Below are 25,513 nucleotides of genomic sequence, written 5' to 3'. Positions count from 1 at the left end.
GCTGTATTCAGAAAGCACTTACCTCGAAACTTGCGCCGGCAGATCGTAAATCCAAATTCTGCGGCTAGGGGGAGTGTAGTATTTAAATCAGACGCGTCCCCGTGCCGATTTAACTGCGCATGCGCCGCCGGCTAAATTTCCCAGCATGCATTGCTCCAAATGACGTCGCTAGGACGTCATTGGTTTCGGCGGGAACGTAAATTACGTCCATCCGTATTCGCGGCCAACTTACGCAAACGACGTAAAATTTCAAAACTCGGCACGGGAACGACGGCCATACTTAACATAGGATACGCCGCATATAGCAGGGGTAACTATCCGCCGGAAAAAGCCGAACGCAAACGACGTAAAAAAAAAAGCGACGGGCGGGCGTTCGTTTCTGAATCAGCAGATCTCCTCATTTGCATATTCGTCGCGTATACAAATGGAAGCGCCACCTAGCGGCCGGCGGGAGATTGCAGCCTAAGATCCGACGGTGTAAGTCACTTACACCTGTCGGATCTAAGAGAGATCTATGCGTAACCTGATTCTATGAATCAGCCGCATAGATCTGACCGTCGGATCTCAGAGATACGACGGCGTATCAGGAGATACGCCGTTGTATCTTTATCTGAATCTGCCCCACAGACTACATGTCCTTTATGGACAGATGCAAAAATTATGGATTTTACAAACTGTAAATTTACTGAAAGTTGGCAACCCTGCTATGCAGAAATTAGTCTCATTTTGCACTCTCCAGCTTTAGTAAATAGACACCAATACACCTTGCTACATAGGCAGCAAACGCTGGCTGTACAGATACAGAACATATCTACAGACAGCCAGCAGCAACCACTACATGTAAAGCTTCATGTCAGCAGCGCTAGTTTCCAATTCCCTTCGGCCTAGCTTTTTCTCTTGTACTAAGCATGCGCAGAATACCTCCGTCAATGAGGTAATTGCAGCGACAGGAAGTGGGCGGTTCCTCGGCACAGGAAGTGATGCCAAGGTTGTACAGGTCCTGTCTGCGCATGTGCGGGGAAGTTAGTGCTAACACGTGTCTGTTCTGCGCGGTTCCGAGTGGTGTGCTGGGTTTCGGAGCTCCGCAGACATCCCGATTCAGCCATGCTGGTGCTGTTCGAGACCGCGGCGGGTTACGCCATATTTAAGGTAAGGGAAAGGTAGATCCCGGTCAGAGGAAACGAGGCGCCGCTTTCCACGTGGCGAGAGTCATGGGGGTTCCGGCCACATGGCGGATTCCTCTCTCAGAAAAGCTGTGCTGGGATTTGTCAGTGTGATTGGCATGACATCAAACATCTAGAATGAATATATGGAAGTTTGGTGATGGCGGATTGCTGGACTTGTAGGAGAGGCTGCCATTGCATGTTGTAGAAAAGGGCCCGGGCTGAAAGAACGTGCAATCACTCCAAGGGGCCCGCTAATATCAACCTGTCCCCCAAGATTCATTTTCGACATGACTTGCGTGAAAGTTGTGCAAATCTTTTATGGGGACATTAAAAAAAATAATAACCCTCGACGGGCTCATTTCCGCCATGATTCCTGCGATTATGGATTTGTGTTTTCAGGATGTTATTCAACCACTTCAGCTCCTTAAGATTTACCCCTCTTCATGACCAGGCCATTTTTTTTGCGACAAGGCGCGGGTATTTTAACTGACAAAATGTATGTCCTTTCCCCCCCACTAATGGCTTTCTTTTGGTGGTATTTGTTCAAATGGCCGCCTTCGGTCGGACAGACCAACATACACACAGGCAGAATGTCTGCCCGTGTGTGTATGGCGCTTTATGATGCTGAAGGTGCAGTGAGATAGGGAAGATGAGCCAACAAAGTACAGTCGCATCACACACCAAGGGAATGCAATTTTTGGAAAAGTGTGGTCAACTGTATACAAGGCAGCAGAGAGGTCCAAGAGTAAGATCCCATTCACACTGGGGTGGGGAGGTTTAACCACTGCCATAATGCTTTGCAGGCGCTTCTGCAGCGGTGCCCATTCATTTCAGTGGGCAGGGGCGGTGGAGGAAAGGTGTACGCAGCGCTCCTGCACCGCCCCAAAGATGCTGCTTGCAGGACTTTTTTTCTTGTCCTGCAAACATACCGCCCCAGTATAAGAGCACTCAGGCTTTCACACAGGGGCTGCAGAAGAGGCGGTTTGCAGGCGCTTTTCAGGTGATGTTTTTAGTGCAAAAAAAAACGCCTCAGTGTGAAAGGGGTCTTTGCTTACAGAATAGTGACTGTTTGTTTTTAGACACTGGTAAGGGTGTTTGAGTTTTAGGAGACCATTGCATTTGTGACCTGCTTTTGGGGTGGTGACTTTTCACTGAAACTCGCTGCAGATCGCATGGGCAGTGTGATTTAAAGGGGTTATAAAGGTTCCTGTTTTTTCACCTTAATGCATCCTATGCATAAAAGTGAAAAAAAAAACTCAGACCATTACCGCCCCAGCCCCTCCCCCCTTGCCCCTCGTTTTACTTGCTTGCCCTGGAAAGTTCCGTGACGCGAACACGCTGGATCTTTGCCCAGGGTCCTCAGCTCTTCATTGGATAGATAGCAGCTCAGCGATTGGCTCACGCTGCTGTCAATCGAATCCAATGACGTGGGGCATGCTCTCGGTGGCTATGGATGCCGAATGCAGGACTCGGGAGCGCGCCCGCAACATAACTCCCCTTGGGAGAGTGCTTCCCAGTTATCTGAGGCAGGTAGGAGATGAAAGAGCTGCTGGGGGTCCCCAGGAAACGCCATTCAGGGCCACTCTGTGCAAAACGAGCTGCACAGTGGAGGTAAGTATGACAAAAAACGAACCTTTACAACCACTTTAAATGTCATACACAAAATGTGGGTTTCCTGTACAGCATCCTAGTTTTATTTCTTTTTTTTTTTCTCTTTATGGTTTGCATGTTATCAGTTTATAACTAATCCGGCCTATCTTCTGTTGGGTACTGTAATCTTTACAATATTTATTTTTAACAGGTCCTGGATGAGAGCAAGTTACAGGAAGTAGATAGTATATGGAAAGAATTTGAGACTCCAGAGAAGGCCAACAAAGTGTAAGTTCTACCTAGCATCTGTGTTGAGTTTAATCGCATATTTTAATTTTATTTTTTAAAGTAAAAATTGAGCCAATATGTTTTGTTTAGGATGGGTGGGAGGGTAGAGAGTTAAATGTTTGGTCCAAAAATCTTATTAAAGTGGAGTTTCCATCCCAAAATTTGTTTTTCATTATTGTGCTGATTAGACCTAAAAAATGTTTACTCACCTGGAAATCTGCCTTGGGAATCACCTAGGATTCTGACATCTCCCTCGGCACGCTAATGCTCCTGGGAAATGTGTGTCTTTTCCCAGGATGCAGTGCGCTTCCCCATTATAACTCCCCACCCAAGACTTCCAGGAAGTAAGTGCTTGTTGGCTTCACAATGCCCACAAGCAAAATGACAATGGTGTGCACATAGTTTTATAAACTATCTTTTTTGAATAACTATGCGGAGCGGCGGCGGATTGTAAAATAGTAAGTGACCGGATTTATATAATAAAAACACATGATGAAAGGACATACATTTAAAAAGTGCTAATTGTGGTTGGAACCCCGCTTACACCAGGACGTGAGTTGCACACATGTTTTTTTATTTATTTTTTCTTCTATCTATCTCTATCTATAAATCTTTCAGAAAATAAAGTGAAAATATTTTGTTAGGAGTTGGTTTCAATTTGGAACGGACACCAGATATTGGCCACAGAGGAGTTTTGTAACTTTTTACCCTTTAAAAAAATAAAGAAAAAGTTATTGTAATTTTCAACAGTATTGTACAGTATCATGTTACAATACATATTGTTATGCAGTATAACTCATTACATTTCCAAACAAACTCAGAATCATGTAGTTAAACCATGTACACAACGTCAAGCAAATATGTCCAATTTTGCACAACAAACAAAAACCATTTGCAAGGATTCTAAGCCGTGCCTATGTCTCTCCTGTTGTCTGTCTTAGTTTACAAGAATACATCCTAGTGTACCAGCAGTCTTCCTTATTTATTTCTGGTTATAACATATTTCTTCTCCATCTATCACACCACTACGTCTCCCGATACATTCTTAATCCAGCCCGCCCACACCTTCTCAAACTTCTTATGACACCCTCTAGCCATATAGGTTAACTTGTACATTGGTAGGGCATTATTTACCAGTTTCACCCAGCTTTGTAGAGATGGAGGTGACAGCTTCTGCCATTTAACCACTTAAGCCCCGGACCAATATGCAGCCTAAAGACCCAAGGTGTTTTTACAGTTCGGGACTGCGTCGCTTTAACAGACAATTGCGCGGTCGTGCGACGTGGCTCCCAAACAAAATTGGCGTCCTTTTTTCCCCACAAATAGAGCTTTCTTTTGGTGGTATTTGATCACATCTGCGGTTTTTAGTTTTTGCGCTATAAACAAAAATAGAGCGACAATTTTGAAAAAAAAGCAATATTTTTTACTTTTTGCTGTAATAAATATCCCCCAAAAACATATATAAAAACATTTTTTTTCCTCAGTTTAGGCCGATACGTATTCTTCTACCTATTTTTAGTAAAAAAAATCGCAATAAGCGTTTATCGATTGGTTTGCGCAAAATTTATAGTGTTTACAAAATAGGGGATAGTTTTATTGCATTTTTATTTTTTATTTTTTTTTTACTACTAATGGCGGCGATCAGCAATTTTTTTCGTGACTGCGACATTATGGCGGACACTTCGGACAATTTTGACACATTTTTGGGACCATTGTCATTTTCACAGCAAAAAATGCATTTAAATTGCATTCTTTATTGTGAAAATGACAGTTGCAGTTTGGGAGTTAACCACAGGTGGCGCTGTAGGAGTTAGGGTGCACCTAGTATGTGTTTACAACTGTTTGGGGGTGTGGCTGTAGGAATGACGTCATCGATCGTGTCTTCCCTATAAAGGGAATGACGCGATCGATGCGCCGCCATAGTGAAGGACGGGGAAGCCGTGTTTACACACGGCTCTCCTCGTTCTTCAGCTCCGGGGAGCGATCGCGACGGAGCGGCTATAAACAAATAGCCGCGCCGTGGTCCCGGATCGCTCCCCGAGCGGACCCGACCTCCGCATGTAGCGGGGGGGGTCCCGATCGGACCACCCACCCGCTAATAGGCGAGGACGTACCTATACGCCCATGTGCCTGTACGTGCCATATTGTGGACGTATATGTACATGGGCTGGTCCTTAAGTGGTTAAGGGGCAAAGCCTTCTTAGCATAACAAAACAGTATTCTTAACAGTGTTTTTTGTGAGGTGGATATTTCTTCGGAGTTCTGTAACTTTAATATTTGTTTTAATGTGAGTCAATTGAATTGATACTGTCATGTTGCCAATGATGCATTTTTGTTGAATGAACAGTGATTAAATACAGTTTCGTCACTACCACTGAGGCAACAAATAGTAACTGTGCTATTCTAAAACCATAATTTAGGCTAGGTTTACACCTACGCAGGTTTGAGTTTTTGTGTAGCATTGTGCATTTTTTTCTCCACACGGTTTTGATGCATTTTAATGCGTTTTGATATATTTTTTGGTTAGGGGGAGGTGTCTGTTGTCATGTGGGAGAAACTAAAATGCAGCAGATAACTATCAAAAAGGCAATACCTGCCTTTTTGATGCGTTTCCAATGAAATCTATTGAACCAAAACTGCAAAATGCATTTGTGTGAACCTAGCTAGCCTAAATCAAGGATGGACAGAGTTCTGTACAAAGCTGTAGCCATATAATCCTTTCTAAATGGAAAGCATGTATAAAAAGAAAGGGGCCACACATGTTCTCCTTTCAGTAAAAAAGATCAATGTCCAGCTCTATAATCCATTTTTTTTCCCCAGTGCTATTAAGTGGTTAACTTTATATATTTTTTCCTTTTTGTTATAGCGTTAAGCTTAAACACTTTGAAAAATTCCAGGACACAACAGAAGCATTGGCTGGTAAATATTCTAAGCTCTGCATTTTTTTTAATTGAAATTTACAGTTGCCAATGATGGATTTTTGTTAACCTGAAATACCATGATTTAACCTCAACTCTTCGTCACTACCACTGAGGCATAATTTTTCTAGTGGTGGGCAGGATACATTAAATTTATGTTGGATGTAAACGTTTTTTCTTTTTCCTCACAGCTGCCACTGCCCTGGTTGAAGGCAAGATCAGCAAAAACCTGAGAAAAGTCCTTAAAAAAATTGCTGCAAAGGAAGCACATGAGCAGCTAGCTATTGCAGATGCCAAGCTCGGAGGTGTTATCAAGGTATGTTGTCTGAAAAGAAGATTTTAAAGGGTCAGCCAGCCACAAAATGATTTGTTTGGCTGGCATCATGAACAATGAAACATACCAAAGAAAATTCCCAGCTCAACTTACCCACCAGCCTGCAACCAACCAAAATATCCTGTCTAACAGTATGCATTAACAAGGGGTTTGTTTACAAATGCATCCATAAGCTGCAGAGCTACTTCACAACAACCCTGTATTTTATGTATTGAAAGAGGAGGGATAACAATATCCTCACATGTAGTGTGCATGTGGATATTATAAAGTAAAGAAAGGGTGCCACGTCCTAGTATAAATGATAAAGGAGATAACTAAGGGCTAGTTTTTGGACTTTTTAGGCACGATTTGGTTGGTCAGAATATACTTACACAAGAAGAGATTTTCTCTAAAAAGTAGGTTTGTTTATTTAGATATAAAATATCATAATATGTAGAACAAATAAAGAAGAAAAAGTATTGCCGTTTCCAGCACAAAAAACTATCTAAGAGGCTAACTAGGCAAGCCTATCCATAAACATTGACAGGAATTATACATAAAATATAACAATGTATCCACAATGAGATTGAACACTTCCAAGAGGATTTGGAATAAAGTGTATAAATATAATTAGTAATCCTGTCAAGTTGTGGAAATGCAGGCAAGGGTATGTCTGCGGTGGTTTGGCTTGCTGCGTTGGTAGACTCGACCGGTTTCGCGCATTAGCAGCGCTTCCTCACGGAGTCAGCAGTGTAGTTTTAAAGACAGTATTGATTGGTAGGGGGATCGATATATAAATTTTCTGGTAATAATAAAGGAAGAAACAGACTGTGTCCGGACTGCTGGACGTTGTAAGGGGTATAGGGGAACGACCCAAATAAAATAGAAAGTAACAGTCTTCAATGAAGGAGGGCAGGGCTTGAGGCAAGGAAAGAAGGGAGAGAGTAAACAGTACCCTCTAACAATCCTCAATAAATGCTACACTTCCTGGTAGCAGAAGTGAGAAACCAGAGCTGGGTGCCGGCTGATAGCCAGGTATTAAGGCAGTGGGTAAGCCTGATTCAGTGTATGCGACAGCAATCTCCTCCACGAGTCTCCCGAGAGACTCGTGGAGAGACTTTGGCAGTCTCTCGGGAGACTCGTGGAGGAGATTGCTGTCGCATACACTGAATCAGGCTTACCCACTGCCTTAATACCTGGCTATCAGCCGGCACCCAGCTCTGGTTTCTCACTTCTGCTACCAGGAAGTGTAGCATTTATTGAGGATTGTTAGAGGGTACTGTTTACTCTCTCCCTTCTTTCCTTGCCTCAAGCCCTGCCCTCCTTCATTGAAGACTGTTACTTTCTATTTTATTTGGGTCGTTCCCCTATACCCCTTACAACGTCCAGCAGTCCGGACACAGTCTGTTTCTTCCTTTATTATTACCAGAAAATTTATATATCGATCCCCCTACCAATCAATACTGTCTTTAAAACTACACTGCTGACTCCGTGAGGAAGCGCTGCTAATGCGCGAAACCGGTCGAGTCTACCAACGCAGCAAGCCAAACCACCGCAGACATACCCTTGCCTGCATTTCCACAACTTGACAGGATTACTAATTATATTTATACACTTTATTCCAAATCCTCTTGGAAGTGTTCAATCTCATTGTGGATACATTGTTATATTTTATGTATAATTCCTGTCAATGTTTATGGATAGGCTTGCCTAGTTAGCCTCTTAGATAGTTTTTTGTGCTGGAAACGGCAATACTTTTTCTTCTTTATTTGTTCTACATATTATGATATTTTATATCTAAATAAACAAACCTACTTTTTAGAGAAAATCTCTTCTTGTGTAAATATATTCTGACCAACCAAATCGTGCCTAAAAAGTCCAAAAACTAGCCCCTGTATTTTATGTAGTCCTAACTTCTATAATTTTGAGAGCCTCCATAGTAGTAGCACATGTATTATAATGGATAGGCAGAGGGCAGGTGAGCCTGGTGGGAGCCCACCCCTCCTTAAAGGGACACTAAAGGTTCCCATATAAAAAAAAACACATGTTTTACTTGCCTCCACTGTGCAGCTCGTTTTGCACACAGTGGGCCCCGATCCTGGTCTTCTGGGGTCCCTCGGCGGCTATCTTGGCTCCTCCCCGCAAGAACTAACACCCTTTATGGGAGCTCTCTCCCATGGGGGTTAGTCCTTGTGGGCGCGCTCCTGTGATACAGCCCAGCCCCCGGCGCGTCACGTCATTGGATGTGATTGACAGCAGCGCGAGCCAATGCCTGCCCTGCTATCAATGTAGCCAATTAATGGCCAGACTAAGTGGAGAAGAGGATGTCGGGCGAGCGCAGCAGGTGAACAGGCTCAGGTAAGTAAAACGGGATTGCTAGTTTTTTTTTTTTTTTTTTTTTTTTTTAACCTTAATGCATAGGTTTTTGTGTTTTTACTAAGTTGGTAGCTACAAAAACTGTAGCTGCTGAATTGTAATAAGCACACACTCGCCTCTCCGAGGATCCAGTGGTTGTGCTCACCCGAGCCATCCCTTCTCCCATCACTGGCATCTCAACTGTGGGCACCCAGCTGTGACAGCCTGCATGTGCACAAAACCGCGGTGTCTCTCCTGAATGGTCCGGCAGTCTTCTGGGATGTGTCTCAGAAGACTGCAGGGTCAAAGGGGAGAGCACTGGTGCTTAAGATCGCCTGTCAAAACTAGGCCCCCCCCCCCCCCAAAAAAATTCAACCAAATGTGGCAGAGGAGTACTACTTAAAGCAGAACTTGCCCTTTTAGATAAGCTGCTTACTGTAAAATACACCTTCTGAGTTCTTTAACGTACACCTGTTATCCTTGAAAACATCCTGACCACAGGACTAAAAAAATATACCTTTTTAAAGTCTCCTGGTTTGAGGAATTACTCCTATGCACATTTCTACATCGTCTTTCCATCTCTGGGTTTGGCCTGCTACCTCTCAAATTTTGTTTGACTACTTATGCTGAACATTAAAGTAATAGGTGAGGTGATGACTCACCACCTTGATGGTCTTCTCCTCTAATGGTGCCCTCCAATTTATCTCAACAGGACAAAGTGAACCTCAGCTGTGTTCACAATACAATGGTGGCAGAGCTGATGAGAGGTATCCGCAACCAGATTGATGGCCTTGTTGCAGGACTTTCTACCCGGGAAATGTCTGCTATGTCTCTTGGTTTGGCCCACAGGTAACTAATTTATCTCCATTTAGTTTTTTATCATTTTAATTGGTTATAATTATCATAGTTTGAAGTAAATTGGTAATGAGATGCATTTTAGAGAATCTGTCAGTAATTTTGGAAGTTGCCATTGCTGTTTGGCTCTGTGGCTGTCATTCTTATATTCTGTCCTCCAATAATAAAACCAAGGCCTGGAACAAACAATATACACGTTTTGTCTCTGGTATGATACTCCAGCTAAACCTATTGATATTGGCTGTATATCTTCAGGTGGCATTGTTGTCCCGTTAGCTGTAGGGTGCTATACAGATCTGTCCCAGGGTACAGGGAGAGCGGGTACAGGCTCTCCCTGTACCCGCTGTACCTTGCTAGAATACCAATAAAGTGTGTGAGAACCTCTACAAAATCCAGTTTAAGTGCCTTTTTAGTAAACTTGTACCAATGATAGTAATTATTGTGCAGTTTGCTTTATTGTTGAATAACTCCTGATGCTGATTTGTTTTTTTTCTACAGTCTTTCTCGATACAAACTCAAGTTCAGTCCAGACAAAGTGGATACAATGATTGTACAAGCCATATGTAAGAAAACATTTAAAGTTTAAAGTAACTTTACTGATGAAAATTTGTATTTATTGTAACCGTAATTATGGCTTTTTTTCTTTAACCCAAGCTCTTCTGGATGATTTGGATAAAGAGTTGAACAATTACATAATGCGTTGCCGAGAATGGTATGGTTGGCACTTCCCTGAGATTGGCAAAATCATCACAGATAACCTGGCATACTGCAAGTGTCTTAAAGCTGTTGGTAAGTTCATATCGGTGTACAAAATATGATGCATACAGTATAATTTTGCATTTGATTGTGTGGATGTGTTCAAATGGACACATTTGGACAACTAACTTGTCATTTTATTAGTTTGCTCTACATTTTCTGTTATATAAAAAATTATACAAAAATGTATGTGAATTTAGTTTTAAATTCTAGTAAAAAAAAGTTTGACCAGTATTTCTATTAAATTGCTATGGTTGCCAGGCTGGGCGTCAACACTTAAACTCACAATTCACAAGTTTAGTAAGAAGGGTTTTTTTTTTTTTTATCTCTCAAACTAGTTTTACAGCAACCTCTGGCCAGTGATGATGATTTATATCTAATTGCCTGATACTTCTATGAAGGCAATTTCAGTCACTACCTCATCTGAGGCCAGAGTTGTTACAGAGAACTATACACCCTGCTAAGTCGAATAGCTACTGATTCTGTACTAGGCTCAGGAAGGAAGTATGTATCGTGCAAAATGTTGTAGCAGTGAATTTAAGTATATTGTTCATAGCTCATTTACTAGAGTAATTTTCTTTTCCAACAGGTGATAGAGTGAACTTTGCTACATTTGACCTCTCTGAGTATCTGCCAGAGGAGGTAGAGGCAGAAGTAAAAGCTGCTGCTGAAATTTCTATGGGTACGGAGGTATCGGAGGAGGATATAAACAACATCCTACACTTGTGTGACCAGGTAGTTATCACATAGTGCTAAAAAAAAATATATATATATATATATATATATATATATATATATATATATATATAGCTTGGCCACTGCTCTAAGCAGTGATATTTTTTTTTTTTTTTTTTTTTTAAATAACCATGTCCTTAGTTTATAATTAGTACCAATAGGATTTTTAAAGAGAAACTGCAGTCTGCTCATGTAATTTGTAATACAAACATATTTGCCATTCTGAAGCTTTCCTCCAACTATATATATATATATATATATATATATATATATATATATATATATATATATATATATATATATATATATATATTCTGTGATTCTGTACTTGCCATTTGAAATTTCCCTCCACTGAGTCTGGCTGCAACCATTTTATCTGTGGGCGGCTGAAGCTGCTACCTGTTCACTTCCTGGGTTTACACAGAGGCACACCTCCAGAAAAAGTTTTTACTATCCAAAGTTAAAACAAGGCCCGAAGATTTAATAGATGGAAGGTTGAAAAATTACTGAAGGTCAGACTGTTTTAGGTGTACTGAGTGCTCTTCAAATCTAGGGTGGTGTAATTGTTTGTAGCCCTAACAATAAGCTTTTCTTGTTTGCGCCTAAGTTTACCATTGAAGGTGGATTGTGTTATCGGTTTTAGCTCAGGTTCACACTGGGCTGCGGGAGTGAAGCCATGTGAGTATAGCTGAACTTGCACGATTTCACTCCCGCTTGTCAGTCCCGATTTACTGCTGTGTTAAGAGACATCTGTGCAGGTTTCTGCACAGATGTCAATGTAAATCGCGGGCCGAAATAAAAAAAAGTAGTACCTAAATTACTTTTTGAAATCGGTGCAGCAGCATCGCGCTGATTAGTATGGTGCAAAAGCCGCCGTTTTGACATGTCAAATCGCATGTCAAAATGCGCCAGTGTGTAGCTACCAAATTTAGGGAATTCTACACACAGCTTTACACGCCTTGGGTCTCCACCACCGAAGCCCAATTGGAGGATCTACTGGCGGGAATTGCTTTCCCACAGTTGAACGATACCCAAATGGCTATGCTTAACGCACCTCTTACACAGGATGAAATGGCTACAGCGATTGCGAGCTTTGCTAGATCCAAGGCCCCGGGTTCGGACAGGTTACCCATAGAATACTTACTCCCAAGTTATTATCCTTCTATAACCACTTGTTCGACAACTCCACTCTACCCCCATCGATGAGCGAAGCGGTTATTATCCTCATACCCAAATTGGGCAAGGACCCGGGCTTCCTGGAATCTTATAGACCCATATCACTCCTCCAGGTGGACATAAAGATTTTGGCCAAAGTACTTGCCCTCCGCCTTAACCAAGTGATACTGACCCTGATACATGCAGACCAAGCTGGATTTATGCCAGGGCGCAACACCTCATTCAATCTCAGAAAATTATATATTGACTTACAAGCGATACACACTAATGTTGGGTCCAGGGTGGTGGTGGACTTGGAAACAGCTAAGGCCTTTGATTCGGTGGAGATACCTTTGGGGGGATGCTTACGCAACTTTGACTTTGGACCCAATTTTATTAAGTGGTTGCAACTGCTATATCTGGAGCCCAAGGGTAAGGTAGTGGCCAACGGGGGAGGGCTTCCCAGACGTTTGACCTGTCCAGGGGCACTAGACAGGGCTGCCCACTGTCTCCGCTCCTTTATGCTCTGGCAGCGGCGCCGCTTGCAATCTCCATTACATTCGACCCCCGAGATCCAGGGTCTTTGCCTTGGATCCCTGACTGAGAAAATTAGTCTATATGCAGATGACACACTACTGTATCTAGCTGACCCCGCCACATCCCTTCAGAAGGCACTCCACACGATCAAACACTTTAGCCAGTTTTCCGGCCTCAAAATTAATTGGGGGGGAAAAAATCCCAAATGCTGCCCATGGACAGCTTCCCCTCTCCCAGGCTACAGGAACAGTTACCACTTTAACGAGTAAGCACTATTAAATATCTTGGAGTGTTGGTGAATAGGACACCGGCTGACTATATATCTCTGAACATAGAGCCCCTTTTCAATCTCATCAAGTCTAAGACTCGGGTGTGGGCGAGACTGCCCATTGGTGTATGGGGATGCATTAATATTATTAAAATGATACTACTTCCCAAAATATTGTACATACTCTGGCATACGCCCTTATGCCCCTTTCACATTAGCGGACCGTTTGTCCGCTTTTTACAAGTCCGTTTACGGTCCGTCTTCATCCGATTCATCCCCATAGGGGAGAGCGGAGAAGAGACAGGGCGGTCTCTGCACAGTGTGCGGGGACCGCCCTATCCGCCGACAGCTCAGCGGGGATTGCGGATGATCCCCGCTGAGCCGCCGGACACAAAAATGGTCCGCTCCGTGTGAAAGAGACCTTATATTTGCCATTAAAACTAGGGTTGTCCCGATACCGCTTTTATTTTTTTAGGACCGCTTTTTTTTAGGACAGAGTACAAGTACCGATACTTTTTTTTTTTTTTTTTTTTTTTTTTTTTTTAAATGTGTCCCCAAATGCAGCCATGTCCCCCCCCCCACATATATGCAGCCATGTCCCCCCCCCCCACATATATGCAGCCATGTCCCCCCCCCCCCCCCCACATATATGCAGCCATGTCCCCCCTCCATATATATGCAGCCATGTCCCCCCCCCCCACATATATATGCAGTCATGTCCCCCCCCCATATATATGCAGCCATGTCGTCCCCCCCCCCACATATATATGCAGTCATGTCCCCACCCCCACATATATATGCAGCCATGTCCCCCCCCCCATATATGCAGCCATGTCCTCCGTCCCCCCCCCCCATATATGCAGCCATGTCCTCCCTCCCCCCCCCATATATATGCAGCCATGTCCTCCCTCCCCCCCCATATATATGCAGCCATGTCCTCCCTCCCCCCCCCCATATATATATGCAGCCATGTCCTCCCTCCCCCCCCCCATATATATATGCAGCCATGTCCTCCCTCCCCCCCCCCCCCATATATATATGCAGCCATGTCCTCCCTCCCCCCCCCCCCCCATATATATATATGCAGCCATGTCCCCCCCCCCCCCCCCCCATATATATATGCAGCCATGTCCTCCCTCCCCCCCCCCCATATATATATGCAGCCATGTCCTCCCTCCCCCCCCATATATATATGCAGCCATGTCCTCCCTCCCCCCCCATATATATATGCAGCCATGTCCCCCCCCCCCCCCCCCCATATATATGCAGCCATGTCCTCCCTCCCCCCCCCATATATATGCAGCCATGTCCTCCCTCCCCCCCCCATATATGCAGCCATGTCCTCCCTCCCCCCCCCCCATATATGCAGCCATGTCCTCCCTCCCCCCCCATATATATGCAGCCATGTCCTCCCTCCCCCCCCATATATATGCAGCCATGTCCTCCCCCCCCATATATGCAGCCATGTCCTCCCCCCCCATATATGCAGCCATGTCCTCCCCCCCCCCCCCCCCATATATGCAGCCATGTCCTCCTCCCCCCCCCCATATATGCAGCCATGTCCTCCCCCCCCCCCATATATGCAGCCATGTCCTCCCCCCCCCCCCCATATATGCAGCCATGTCCTCCCCCCCCCCCCCCCATATATGCAGCCATGCCCCCCCCCCCCCCCCCCCATATATGCAGCCATGTCCTCCCCCCCCCCCCATATATGCAGCCATGTCCTCCCCCCCCCCCCCCCATATATGCAGCCATGTTCCCCCCCCCCCCCTTCCACATATATGCAGCCATGTTCCCCCCCCCCCCACATATATGCAGCCATGTCCCGTCCCCCCCACATATATGCAGCCATGTCCCCCCCCCCCCCCCACATATATGCAGCCATGCCCCCCCCCCCACATATATGCAGCCATGTCCCCCATACCTAATGATGATACTGCCGCGTTAATCACCGTGCGGCGAACATTACAGGTAGCTTTCGTTTGAATAGCTGTTTTCCCCGCCACGCCGTGTAAAGGACACTCAGGATTGGACAGATCCGTCCAAGGGGGAGCGTCTATACACGGCGCGGCGGGCAAAACAGCTATTCAAACTAAAGGTGCCTGTAATGTTCGCCGCACGGTGATTAACGCAGCGGATTTGCGATATGCGGGGGGGGGAGGCAAGTATTCTATTTAGGCATCGGGGGTATTTGCGGGAGTACAAGTACTCCCGCAAATACTCGGTATCGGTCCCGATACCGGTATCATGACAACACTAATTAAAACTTTTTAAATCAATAGAGGCCATACTCAGGACATTTATCTGGGGCACCAACAGACACAAGCTGGCCTGCAGAGTCCTTAAGAACCCCACTGACCTGGGTGGAACGGCCCTCCCGGACCTGAATCTCTACCTTGCATCCCAACGGTCTCAGCTATACCACATTGACAAAACAGACAGACTAAGATTCCTCACGCTCCTATGCCCACAGTGGGCGCAACTGACCACGGATTCACTTACTGTAATCGCAGTGGGCCACGGGGAACAACTTCAACAGGGACCGGGGGTGTCTCCGGTACCAATATAGGCGCATATGTGACTTGACCGCCAAGATGTTGGGGAACCCTACCCACAACGATTATACCCAGTGTGAACCAGAGCTCATAAGTTCAGAAAAATACCTGTTGATCCTAAATGCAGTGCTGCTATGTGCACTCTGAGCTCAGTCTTCATCGGTTATTAACTGAGTACTTCTGAACTACAGAACACCTCCACCTAATGTATGTGGCTGGGGGTGTACTTCATACCCAACATTCCTTTCCTAAGACATAGTTCACACTGAATGCTGCTTTGAAGTTGTGCTACTTCACTTGAAGTAGTGCGGCTTGCATGACAACATGCACAGATATGTATGCAAATCACACCTGAAATCGCAGAAAATAGTGAAGCAACTTTTTATTTATATATAATATATATAATCTCAAATTGGTGCAGCAAAAACCAATTTGAAGGGTTCTGTTGCCGCCGACCGTAGGGTACGACTTGTCTGATTTGGAACTGTTAACTCGCATCTGTGTGAACGGGGGCTTTGGCTTCACCTCTTTAATTTGCAGTAAAATGTTTACTTTTAGGCAGTTTGATTTAATTCTGTTTTTTTTTTTTTTTTTTTTGTCTGCAGGTGATTGAGATTACAGAGTACAGAGCACAGCTTTATGATTATCTCAAGAATAGAATGATGGCGATAGCACCTAACCTTACTATATTAGTAGGAGAGTTGGTTGGTGCCAGACTTATTGCTCATGCAGGTGAGTTTTGTTGTGCAAAATATGTGCACACATCTGTATATGGGGGAAATTTTTATATATATATTATATATACACAGCGTTTCCCCAACAAAAGGCACAGTAGGGCTTATTTTTATCTCTCAAACTAGTTTTACACCAACCTCTGGCCAGTGATGATGATTTATATCTAATTGCCTGATACTTCTATGAAGGCAATTTCAGTCACTACCTCATCTGAGGCCAGAGTTGTTACAGAGAACTATACATACAACCTGCTAAGTCAAATAGCTTCTGGCCACTTGGGGTGTGTGTGTGTGGGGGGGGTTATAAGGACAGGTAGCTGCAGATTCTGTACTAGGCTCAGGAAGGAACTATGTATCGTGCTAAATGTTGTAGCAGTGAATTTTAGTATACAAATGCAGCACAGCCACATCTGTGCTCACAATGGCATAAATCAATCTGTGCAGATAATAGTACAATCCACACCGAGATTATATATATATTCAGTATATTCTACATTTTGCTATGAGAAAATAATATATTTTCTTATAGCAAAATGTATAACAATATACTGAATGAGCAAATCGACAATCATGTGGTCATCTTTTGGCAGTGTACTGCCATGTCTTTTGTTCTGCATTAGGCAAAAATGGTGCATTAATATTGATTGTGCTGCCTTAATGCATTACATATTGGTGTATCGGAATAGACTGGTCTGCATGGGCCCTTAAAATAAGGTTCTGAATTACCTGATCATGTATGTTGTCTTCCAGGTTCCCTTCTAAATCTAGCAAAGCACCCGGCTTCTACTGTGCAGATCTTGGGAGCAGAAAAGGCATTGTTTAGAGCACTAAAGACCAAAAGGGACACTCCTAAATATGGTCTCATTTACCATGCTTCCCTAGTTGGACAGACTACACCTAAGAATAAGGGAAAGGTGAGTCTTGTGAAATGCACTGCTTGAAATCATTTGTTTTTCTGCCTTAGTTAATCCCTTTTTGGTGGACATTAGAAAATGGTTCTTTGGTATTAGTATTTTTGATGGGCATAAACCATGTTTTTGGGAGGACTGTTCTTCAAAGTACACTGTATATTTTCTTGATTTAATGTGCTGCCAGACAACTTCAGTATCAAGTTTTCTTAAATCGTACATCACAGGACAGGTTTGATATTCATAAACCTGGCATTATAGCATGGTACCGTCAAGTGTTTGGATTCTCCACTAGAAAAGACTCAGATGGCCAGGTATTAAGTTGCACAATTTACTGCCACTTCTGCCTAGAGCCTTTTTATAACTGAGTCCGGTCAGTATAATTTTATTCAAGCGGAGGTTTGAATCTCCTATTTATGCAATTAGTCGGCCCCCAGACCAGAACAGTGTTTCAATGCATACCAGAGCTGTGCAGTGTGCAACATGTTTGCATAATTTTGCACCATGGGGGTTGTCACTGCTGTAAAAAGTGGAGCCGTCTGATACAATAAAATGCACATAACATAGCCCTCTGTCACCAGCTGTGCATCTCAACACTGTATGGACAGCAGTATTTTGGGCTTCAGGGCAGTGTTAACAAGCCCTTACATATCACAGATCCCCCCCCCTTTTATAGCCTATCCATTTACAACAGTGCACCCCTTTACAGTACAGTTCCCCTATTTACATCACAGGGCGCCCTTTATATTAGTCCTCCCGTTCACGGCACCCCATTTACATTACAGCACACCCCTTTAAATCGGTCTCCTTCACAATACAGTACCCCATTTACTTCACATTGCACCCCTTTATATCTCGGTCTTCCTATTTACATCACAGGGCACCCCTTTTAATCAAAATGACTCCATTTACATTAAGCCTGATCGGTGGAGACAAGTCCAGGAGGAAGAGATTTGGCTTGTGACTGATATAGGTAAACTGTGAATTTATGGCACAGGACATTTATAGGATTGTAAGATTTTAATTTTCTCCCTATTTTGCTAAAACTCGTTTCTTAGATCCAACTGCAAACGTTCAATGGTCTTTCTAACAAAACCCTGACATCTGCAAATATAGGATTGTTTTGTATGATTAAATGTCTAAAAAGAAATGAGAGATTTTGACGGCCTGTAATATCTATATCTTGGAGTACAGGACACAGGCTGGATATTCATAGACCCTGCTTTAGTCTGGTACCTTCAGATGACTGGACATAGGAAAATCTTTTGGCGGTACAACTCCTGGGTGGTTCCATATCACCCTGTACCACTACACCAGTCTTCAATTTGGTAGCAAACAATGTAGAGAAACAGAGGGGAGGATGACTTGCTCTGTACTGTATGCCAAGATTAAGAATTTACAGCTAAATCCATTTGTTTATGCTAATTGTAAAGTACAGGACACAGGCTTGATATTCATAGACCCTGGGATCAGGCAGTAAATAGGGGTGGGCAACTACAGGGCAAACAACTGTGCCAATAAGCCCAACAACGTGGGTGAACAGATACAATCAAAGTGCTGTTGCAAAAGTGGTTCTTTAAAGGCTGAAGTTTTTATATCTTGATGCATTCTATGTATTAAGATAAAAAGCCTTCTGTGTGCAGCAGCCCTCATAATACCTGAGCCCCATCTAGATCCAGCGGTATTGCACAAGAGACGTGGCTGTCTGGGCCTTTCCCTCCTTATTGGCTGAGCTGGCAGTGAAGTGCCATTGGCTCCCGCTGCTTGTCAGTCAGCTAGCAATGAGGAGAGGGTGGGTTCGGGCCGTGGCTCAGTGTCTGGACTCCGGAAGCTGCGACTCGGCTTAGGTGCCCCCATAGCAAGCTGCTTGCTGTGGGGGGGACGCAACAGGATGCGAAGGAGCTGACGAGGGAACCGAGAAGAAAAGGATCTGGGCTGCTCTGTGCAAAACCACTGCACAGATCAGGTAAGTATAAGATGTTTTGTTTTTAACAAAAAAAATTTAAGTTTAGTATCACTTTTAGCATTCCATAAGCAATTTTTTATTTTTTTCCTCATAGATATCCCGTATGCTGGCAGCCAAGGCGGCTCTTGCTATCAGATATGATGCCCTTGGGGAGGACACAAATGCTCAGATGGGGGTAGAGACGAGAGCAAAATTGGAAGTGCGTCTTCGAAATCTGGAGGAGAAGGGGGTATGTGATGTAAACGGAATAAAACTTACTGTCTGGTCTGTGATGATGACTTATTAATATTGCCTGATATTTCTATGAGGGCAATATCAGTCACTACCTCATCTGAGACTTTTTTTTTTCCACTGTTGTGCCACTACAGTATATGGATTTTCCCTTCTTATAATCGATAATATTTTGGATGTCCTACTAAATTATTCTTTTTACTCCCTCCCCCAGCTGAAAAGAATAAGCGGCACTGGAAAAGCACTTGCCAGGGCAGACAAATATCAGCACAAAAGGTAATTTATTTTGTTAACGGTGTGGTTAGGCTTTGGAACGGTTTTCTTTCTATGTTACTTGGTACTCGCTTTTTTTGAGGATACTTCTGAGGCTGAAAGTTATTTTATGGCTAATTAGAAGTTGTCTGGAGGGGGCTTTGGTGAGATAATCGGTGGTCTAAACAGACCCCTGACATCTCCTCTTTGAGACAGGCAACGGGACTGAGGACACATTGCCTAGTCCTCTTTTCTCTGCCATTTCAGTTGCACTGAAGATGAATGGACAGGAGACAGAGGCTCCTGTTCATTCATAAACTGAAGCATCATAAACCGTTTACGGTGCTCTGTTATGAATGGACAGTCAGTGATCACTGACTCTGATAAGGAAGGAGCCGGTACATGACAGATTTCATGACTTTTCCCTCAGCTCTCCATTCTGACGGGGGGGGGGGGGGGGGGGGGCGGTAGTATCTTAGGAACAAGGAGGAGGACACAGGAACAGTTGGGGCAGTTACAAGCACTAGTCTCCATGTATAGATTTCAATAAAGCAGCTGAAAGCCGGCAGAGGAGGAGAAGCGGCTGTCCGCTGCTATATTTATCTATACAGTGAGATCGGTGCTTCTGACTGCCCAGGTATCGGATTAGGCATTGGAGCGTTTGCACACGTACTTGTGCAAATGCTCGGTATCGGCACCGATACTAGTAAAGAGTTAATCGTGAATAATGACCCTAGAATTATTGCAGTCACTCTGATGTTCCTGGGGATACTTCCATTCTGAAATCAGAAGTGACAACCTTATTGCTTCCAGCATCAGAGAAGATTGGGGAATGGATGTTGCCGAAGCAATCCTTGCTGTTTCACTAGCGGAGAAAAGTCAGGACGGCCCTTCTGAATACCGTAAAAGTGATCATGCCGTCAAAAAATTTTAAGATCATAGGTGCAGCTGTTATGATCTTGATATAAACACTTGCTGGCAGGCTGTATATATATATATATATATATATATATATATATATATATATATATATATATATATATATATATATATATATATATATATATATATATATACTTATGGCAAGTGGTAAAGAACAAGTTTTGATGTATCAGATGACTAGAAAGTTTGTGTGCTGTATTTGTCTCTTCCTAATTTTATCCTTTTTAAAAGATTTTCCGGCCTATTTATTGAAACGAATAACTGTGGTTTTAACACATTATTGGTATGTGTTTTTCAGTGAAGTGAGGACCTATGACCCATCAGGGGATTCGACTTTGCCTTCTGTCCCTAAGAAACGAAAGTTTGAGGAGGTTGAGCAAGAAGAGGAGCAGCCAGTTGAGGTCAAACCGAAAAAAGCGAAGAAACCCAAAATAACAGAGATAGAAGCAGCAGAAGGCAAGTGATCATATGCTGGTTGTTTTAAAAGATCCTTAGAAATGCTTGATTTTTGGCTAAACGTTTTATTTATTTTTTATTTTTTTTCAGAACCAGAAGTTGAGTCGACCCCAAAGAAAAAAAAGAAGAAAGTTAAAGTAAAAGTAGAAGAGGAAGAACAAGCAGAGGAAGAGCCTACAACTAGCACAGCTGAGGTAATAGATTAGAGCATAAGAATGGCCAGAGATGGTAAGCGCCCAGTCATCAAGCAGATTATTCTATCTTAAAAGCGGATGTGCCATGGGGAAAAAATATTAAAGCCAGCAGCTACAAATACTGCAGCTGCTGACTTTTAATATTAGGACACTTGCCTGTCCTGGAGTCCAGCGCTGATCGCAGCAGAGCACGAGCGATCGCTCGCCTCTCTGCTGCTCCCCCTGCCATCCACGCTGAGGGAACCAGGAAGTGAAGCGCTGTGGCTTCACTGCCTGGTTCCCTACGGCGCATGCGCGAGTCGCGCTGCGCCCGCCGATTGGCTCACACGCTGTGTGCTGGGAGCCGAGTGTTCCCAGCACACAACGGGCGACAGACGGGAAGTCAGAAAAACCCGTCTTTCGCCCATAGCGTGTGGCCGGAAGTGGGTGCAAATACCTGTCTTTAGACAGGTATGTGCGCCCCCCTCCCCCTGAAAGGTGTCAAATGTGACACCGGAGGGGGGGTGGGTTCCGATCAGCGGGACTCCACTTTAGGGTGGAGAACCGCTTTAAAGCTAATGCTGAGTTCAGTGTTAAAGGAAACCCTTGCTGAGACAATACTGAGGCTGCCATTTCTAACCTGCTACTGAAAATGGCAGTTACCTGGTTGTCATGCATATCCAGTGTCTTCAGTACTGTGAGGGGTGTGTGTGGGTTTTTGTTTTTTTTTTAAACCTGCAACAAGCATGAAGATCAAGAGTACAAGCACTCCATTGTTGCATGCTTGCTCACTCCAGGTGAGAGCACTGATGCCAGAGATGGTTTCTAGGAATTAAGTCTTTTCGAAATAATAAAATGGTTTATTAAATTTTGACTTGATATACAAGCAAAGTCTTGATATAAGAGTAGCGTCATGTCACAACTGAGTATAAAAGAGAAGAGATGTTCCTCTAAGTCAGGGGTGGCAAACACAAGGCCCGCGGGACCTTGTAATGTGGCCCGCACAGCAGCCACCTCATTTTGCCAGGTTTCAGCGAGTGAGGGGCCAGTCTGAGCAGGCATTAATTACAATGTAGAACGAGCAGAGGCAGCGCGGAGGAGGCGGGCACCAGAGCGGCATTGTAAGCCGTCTTGGCTGCAGAAAGGGAGGCGGAGACCAGAGTGGCAGCGTTGGAGACGGAGCGGCACAGTAAGGGGAATATGTAATCATTACATATTCCCCTTACTGACTGTGCCGCTCCGCCTCCAACGCTGCATCTCATGCTGCCACTCTGGTCTCCGCCCTTTCTGTAGCCAAGACGGCTTACAATGCCGCTCTGGTGCCCGCCGCCTCCGCTCGTTCTGCAGGCATGACGCCTTACAATGCCGATCTGGTGACTGTCTCCACCTCGCCTCCCCAGTCCTTCCAGCCAGCGATGCTGGCTTTTTTTGCATGCCACTGAATGTTGTGGCAGAGATTGCTGGCAGTTTTGCTGCTATTTTACAGTTCTAGTAAAAAAAAAAAAAAACGAAATACTGATAACACAGGAGATCCGCCCGCAGAGGGGATGGTACCACTGTGGGAGCAGCCTACACAGGGAGGTACCAGAGCTGGTCAAGGTAGGATAGAGTACAGATGTGAGGAATTTTTAGGTGCAATCCTGACCCATGCACTGTGTACTTGGCGCAATCCTGACCCATGCACTGTGTACTTGGCGCAATCCTGACCCATGCACTGTGTACTTGGCGCAATCCTGACCCATGCACTGTGTACTTGGCGCAATCCTGACCCATGCACTGTGTACTTGGCGCAATCCTGACCCATGCACTGTGTACGTAGCGCACCCGGCCCTTTGAGGGTAACCGTACTGCTGATGCTGCCCCTGATGAATTTGAGTTTGCCACCCCTGCTCGAAGTGTAGCAATATGGTTACATTTAATGAAGGTACAACATTTAGCAACTTATTGCTACACTCTCTTCTTCTCTTTTATACTCTGTAGCTCCTGCTGTATTTAGCTTCTAATCCCCTTGTGGAGGCTTCCATTTGTGGATGGACATTTTATGGTTACGCAACCAAATCGCATTGCTATAAAAAAAAAAAAAAAAAAGATTAGATGGACTATAAACTGAAGGACTTATGAATAAATAAATGGTTGTGGAACGAATCATTTGAGTTTCCATAATTTCTTATGGGAAAATCTGCTTCAATATACAAGTGCTTTGGATTACAAGCATGCTTCTGGAATGAATTATGCTCGCAGTCCAAGGTTTTACTGGAAGTATTTTCTGAAGGTTTGCAGCATCGGCAGAGTGTTTCTTTTTGCACAGTTTACCTTAAGTGCATGCAGTTTCACCTTTTGACGTTTCAAGTTAGCATGTGTAAGACTGTATATGACTAAATCTGCTTCTTAAAGCGGTTGCATTTTATTCTACACACTTTTTTTTATTTGCATGTGATGCTGAGATCTGTTGTATGATGTACAGTACAAGTGCTAGTCAAAATAGAAGCTTGCATTTAGTCTTCTATGTTAGTAAGTGTATGTTACTTTGGCTTTTATCATTATGTTTATACTTTCTTGCACTGATTCCTTCTAACAGCCTCCTAAAAAGAAAAAGAAGAAAAAGGTGAAGCAAGAGGAGGAAGATTAAAGATTGTGGACTTTTTTTTTTTTTTCTAATGAACTGTTGTCCGTATATTTTAGTGCTGGAGAAGACCCCTGGAAATGGGAATAAAGGCACTTCTCTAAATGTTTTCTCATATGCTAAGGATTATGTCATGGATCGCTCCATTTTTTTTGCCTCCAGTTATTTTTATAGCTCATCAACTATTTGGCTCTGTTTCTCTTGCATTGCAATACAAATGCTGCAATCTTTTGAAAATTTGTAAATATTTATTTTGCGAAAAGAGCACATCCTCACAAAATGTTCTCTTTATAACCAATTTCTGTTTTCAGCTCTTTTCCGAACACCTTTCTACTTTGGATGGATGCACTTCTTGTGCATGTGTAAATATTTTCGTCATGCTTTTATCAAACACCACTTTTAGAACTTCTAACTTTTTATCAAGGTAGAATTCAATGTTTGGATTTACCGTCTACGGTAAAACTAGTTGGTCCACTGTGATATGTAAAAATCAAATATCCAATTACCTTTTGAATACCTGCCTCATAGCAGTTTATTTCGAGAGGGCAACACAGCTACATTTTGTGTTCTTCCTTTGATTAATGAGACAATTAAAAGGGCTGTCATTGTTTTTTTCTTTCTGGAAATGCTAGTTGCCTGACTGTCTTATAGGCCACAGACCTGCAACAAAGCATGTTGTTTCTATGCGTTTCCTAGATCCCTGACTAGGATAACATTGAAGATGAGGTTTTAGTATGATCATAACCAGGAAACTAGCGTTCTCAATGGAAGAGTTTAGCAGATGCATCTCCCATTTATTTCACTTAATGAGCCCCCTTCTTGTATGTCATGAACTTTTTAGTGCCCTACTTTTTATGTATGCAATGGAGAACAAGGTTTACATAAAATTGGAAAGTCCAGACAAAATTGAAGAATCTTTGTTGCTAAACTTTATTTGCCAAAAAAATACAAAATTATTTTATCATCCATGGTGTTTTGCCTCCAATATGATTAAAGCAAATGTGAGTTGATAAGTTTCACCGATGTTGCTTTTGAAGTAGATCTTTACATTTCCCAAAAAGAAAAAAAATTTGAGGTTTCCCAGAAACTTACATTTTAACAGATATATCACTAATGTAATGTTACATTTGACCCTTATTTCACTTGTTCCCTGTTAAAACAGGTTTAGTTTATTGATGGGGATTGGGTTTGGTTTGGAGAAATGGTGAACCAACAGAGCAACCAACTACCAATAATGAACTTCCTGGTCTTTGAACAAGGACCTGGTGGCTTAAAAATGGCTTTATGTGCAAGTCCACTCACTGTGAGAGGTCACCAGCACACAATAGATCTCCAAATTGGGTCCAAAGCTTTATTCAGCAATCACATAGTTACAGAAAATGTCAGCGTTTCAGAGCCAAGCAAGACCCCTTCATTAGGTGTGTGATGAAGGGGACCTGCGTTGCTCCAAAACGTTGCTATTTGCTGTAACTATGTGATTGCTTAATAAAGCTTTGGACCTATTTTGTAGATCTATGGTGTGCGTGCTGGTTATATCGCTCACCATTCACATTTCCAGCCACGGGTTGCTTCAGTACCCACTTATACATACTGGAATGTGTTCATTGGGAATGGTGCGTTGGAATCCTCCCTGCACAGCGCCGGTAAAGCGTAGCCTCTCTGATTTCATCTTTAATGCTGCTTTCTTGCAGCGCCTAGTCCCTGAGTTTCTTTTCTCCAGGCACTCTAAGCGCGTTG

General features: G+C 43.6%; 1 protein-coding gene and 4 non-coding genes across 5 annotated transcripts; all 5 read left to right on the top strand.

Annotated features, from left to right (window-relative positions):
• The first annotated feature begins 980 nt into the window (after positions 1–980).
• NOP58 (NOP58 ribonucleoprotein) lies at positions 981–24,742 on the top strand. Its single transcript, XM_040357232.1, has 15 exons — positions 981–1,149; positions 2,968–3,044; positions 5,911–5,963; positions 6,154–6,278; positions 9,343–9,479; positions 9,984–10,048; positions 10,140–10,274; positions 10,831–10,976; positions 16,097–16,223; positions 16,976–17,139; positions 19,194–19,328; positions 19,545–19,606; positions 20,823–20,980; positions 21,071–21,174; positions 23,732–24,742. The coding sequence occupies exons 1-15, from the start codon at positions 1,105–1,107 to the stop codon at positions 23,780–23,782; spliced, it is 1,584 nt and encodes a 527-aa protein (XP_040213166.1). The 5' UTR covers positions 981–1,104; the 3' UTR covers positions 23,783–24,742.
• LOC120944589 lies at positions 5,352–5,434 on the top strand. The gene has a single exon (XR_005750450.1). It is a non-coding gene; the product is annotated as a small nucleolar RNA SNORD70 (small nucleolar RNA).
• LOC120944590 lies at positions 6,001–6,085 on the top strand. The gene has a single exon (XR_005750451.1). It is a non-coding gene; the product is annotated as a small nucleolar RNA SNORD70 (small nucleolar RNA).
• Positions 10,595–10,673, top strand: LOC120944606. The gene has a single exon (XR_005750464.1). It is a non-coding gene; the product is annotated as a small nucleolar RNA SNORD11 (small nucleolar RNA).
• On the top strand, positions 16,367–16,445 carry LOC120944605. The gene has a single exon (XR_005750463.1). It is a non-coding gene; the product is annotated as a small nucleolar RNA SNORD11 (small nucleolar RNA).
• Positions 24,743–25,513: the final 771 nt, after the last annotated feature.

This window comes from Rana temporaria, chromosome 6, assembly GCF_905171775.1.
Source record: "Rana temporaria chromosome 6, aRanTem1.1, whole genome shotgun sequence".
NCBI classification, from domain to species: Eukaryota; Metazoa; Chordata; class Amphibia; order Anura; family Ranidae; genus Rana; species Rana temporaria.
Note: the sequence above shows the minus strand (reverse complement) of the source record. Positions and strands in the feature narration are given on the sequence as shown.

Coding starts and splice junctions, on each gene's coding strand:
- NOP58 (XM_040357232.1), top strand. CDS start 1,105: ATGCTGGTGCTGTTCGAGACCGCGGCGGGTTACGCCATATTTAAG. Junction 19,329..19,544: donor GAAATCTGGAGGAGAAGGGG/GTATGTGATGTA, acceptor TCCCTCCCCCAG/CTGAAAAGAATAAGCGGCAC. Junction 19,607..20,822: donor GACAAATATCAGCACAAAAG/GTAATTTATTTT, acceptor TGTGTTTTTCAG/TGAAGTGAGGACCTATGACC.